At 45.1% G+C, this 2,679-nt stretch overlaps 1 protein-coding gene across 1 annotated transcript in view; it reads right to left on the bottom strand.

The window, feature by feature from the left end:
• Positions 1–694: 694 nt before the first annotated feature.
• Positions 695–2,679, bottom strand: part of LOC116693080 (secretagogin) — a 14,816-nt gene continuing 12,831 nt past the window's right edge. The window contains exons 10-11 of the mRNA XM_032521773.1: positions 2,056–2,124; positions 695–826 (exon numbers count right to left, since the gene is read on the bottom strand). Of these exons, the coding sequence (XP_032377664.1) occupies positions 752–826; positions 2,056–2,124 (144 nt within the window). The 3' untranslated portion in view covers positions 695–751. The remainder of the gene's footprint in view (positions 827–2,055; positions 2,125–2,679) is intronic.

The following is a 2,679-nucleotide window of genomic DNA, read 5'->3' as shown; positions in this document are numbered from 1 at the left end:
ATGGGACAAAATCATAAGAAAAAGTCAGAAAAATCGATAAAGAGATCGAACAAAAGTGTTGATTTTCAATTTTGACGGGAAGACAACACAAGTGAAAGACAACAAAATAGAAGATTAAATAAGAAGTAGGAGGATGGAAGAGTGGAGGGTGAAAGTAAATACTTATGGAGGAGAGAGGGTCCCGAGGGGGACGTTTGGCGGGGGTCCACTAGCTGAGTTTGAGGGGGTCCACTAGCTGAGTTTGCGGGGGTCCCTATTGCTGAGTTGAGGGGCGGGTAACTAGCTGAGTTGAGGGTCCACTAGCTGAGTTTGAGGGGTCCACTAGCGAGTTTGCGGGGTCCACTAGCTGAGTTGATGGGGTCCATAACTGAGTTTGAGGGGGTCCCACTAGGGAGTTTGGAGGGGTCCACTAAGCGGTGTTGTGGGGGTCCATAAACTGAGTTGAGGGGTAACTTAGCTGAGGTTGAGGGGTCCACTAGCCGAGTTGTGGGTGTCCCTAGCTGGTTGAGGGGGGTCACAGCTGGCGTTTGCGAGGGTCCCACTAGCTGAGTTTGAGGGGGTCCACTAGCTGAGTTTGAGGGGGTCACACAGCTGACGTTGCGGGGTCCATAGGCTGAGTTTGACGGGGGTCATAGCATGCGTTGAGGGGGGTCCACTAGCTGGTTGAGGGGGTACCAACTAGTCGAGTTTGAGGGGGTCCACTAGCTGAGTTGTGAGGCCGGGAAGTAGACGCCAACGTTCTTCTGGATTTTCACGTCTCCGGTGAACGTCGCAGTGAATTCTCAGGGCTTTCCGGAAATGTCCAGGCCGTGCCACTGATGCTGGGCTAGAGGGGGAGTGGGGGGGGGTTTGGAAGAATTTAAGAGAGGTTACGTTGGTAACACGATACGTCCGGGGCTACGATCCGTCTGCACATGTGCAGATATGATCATGATGTTCGCAGGATTACGACGCGGCGTCTGTTCACCGTAGAGGTCTGTGGTAGCCCACGGGACGAAAGACGCTAGTGTTAGTAACAGCTAATTCGGCTAACCGCTAGCTGGCAGCTTGATTCAGCCTAAAATTACGTTACTCAAACTAAACAGCGGGAAAAGCAGCTCCAGCTCAATTAAGACTTTACAGTAATAATAAAGACAAGTATTGGATGATTGTATTTTAATTGAGCACAAGTAACGTAGAGCTGACGTAACAGCTGTTATATATTTAACCCTTGTGTTGTCTTTCCGTCAACCATGAAAAGATACAACATTTTTGGTCCCTTTTTCAATATTATTGCTTTTTCTGACATTTTTGTCACTTTTTCACATGTTGTGGGTGCTTTTTAAAAATATTTTTATTGTTGACATTTTCAGCGCTTATTTCGCCAACCCATTTTTGTGTCAAATTTCTTCTATTTTTTACTGAAAACGGGTCAAATTTGACCCAAGGACAACATGAGGGTTAAACGGCTTTTTGAACTTTTACATATAGGGTAAAAGGGTCTTTTACACGCGGTCTCAGCTAGCGGTTAGCCGAATTAGCTGTTAGCTAAACTAGCGTTAGCTTTCCGGTGGAGGCTTTCTTTAACTGTCTATGGGAACAGATCGTACAGTGTCGTAGATCTGCGTTCATCATGACATCATCTGCACATGCGCAGAACGGATCGTGTACCGACAGTTACATTATGATTAGACTTTATTGATCCCAAATTGGGGAATATCAGTGCTACAGCAGCAAAATATAAGCAAACAGCGCACATACCGAATATGCAACAAATAATAAATAGGATAGAAAACAAGAACTACTGAAAAATAAGGATAAAAAATGCAAAGGAAAAAATGTACAAACACATACTACGTACAGTACATACTAAAATTGTATTTATACAGATACAAGTATAACCTAAGTGATAAATAAGTGACTAAACATTGGGGGGAAAAGCGGCAAAAGGGTCAAAAAAGACGACCAAAACATTGAAAAAAAAAAAAAAGGTTTCCATTTTCAATGTTGACCCAGAAAAACAAAAAGTTGCCATGGTTTCGACGGGAAGACAGCACGAGGGTCAAAGGGTTTTACCTTCACCAGCTCCATCATGTCCTTGACAAATCCATCCACCTCAGGGCCCTCTAACTCACCCGTCTTACTCTACACACACACACACACACACACACACACACACACACACACACACACACACATGATATCGTTCGTGACAGTACGCATATCAGTAGCGCGATGATATCGTATCGGACGTATATCGCGATGATCTTGTGTCGTGACATCTTTCGCGTGAATCGTATCGTGCCGTAAGTATCGCGATGATTCGTGTCGTGACGTAAGTATCGCGATGATATCGCATCGTGCTAAAGTCCCCGATGATATCGTATCGTGCACACAGTATCGCGATGATATCGTATCGTGACGTAAGTATCGCGATGATATTGCATCGTGACATAAGTATCGCGATGATATCGCGTGTGACGTAAGTATCGCGATGATATCGTCTCGTAAGTATCGAGTGTATCGCATCGTGACTTATTGCGATGATATCGTATCGTGACTTAAGTATCGCGATGATATCGTATTGTGACGTAAGTATCGCGATGATATCGTATCGTGACGTAAGTATCGCGATGATATTGTGTCGTGACGTAAGTTCTCGCGGATGATATCGTATCGTGACGTAAGTATCGCGATGAA

This window comes from Etheostoma spectabile, chromosome 7 (genome assembly GCF_008692095.1).
Source record: "Etheostoma spectabile isolate EspeVRDwgs_2016 chromosome 7, UIUC_Espe_1.0, whole genome shotgun sequence".
NCBI lineage: Eukaryota > Metazoa > Chordata > Actinopteri > Perciformes > Percidae > Etheostoma > Etheostoma spectabile.
The sequence above is the reverse complement of the archived record's forward strand: the minus strand, read 5'-3'. Positions and strand labels throughout refer to the sequence as shown.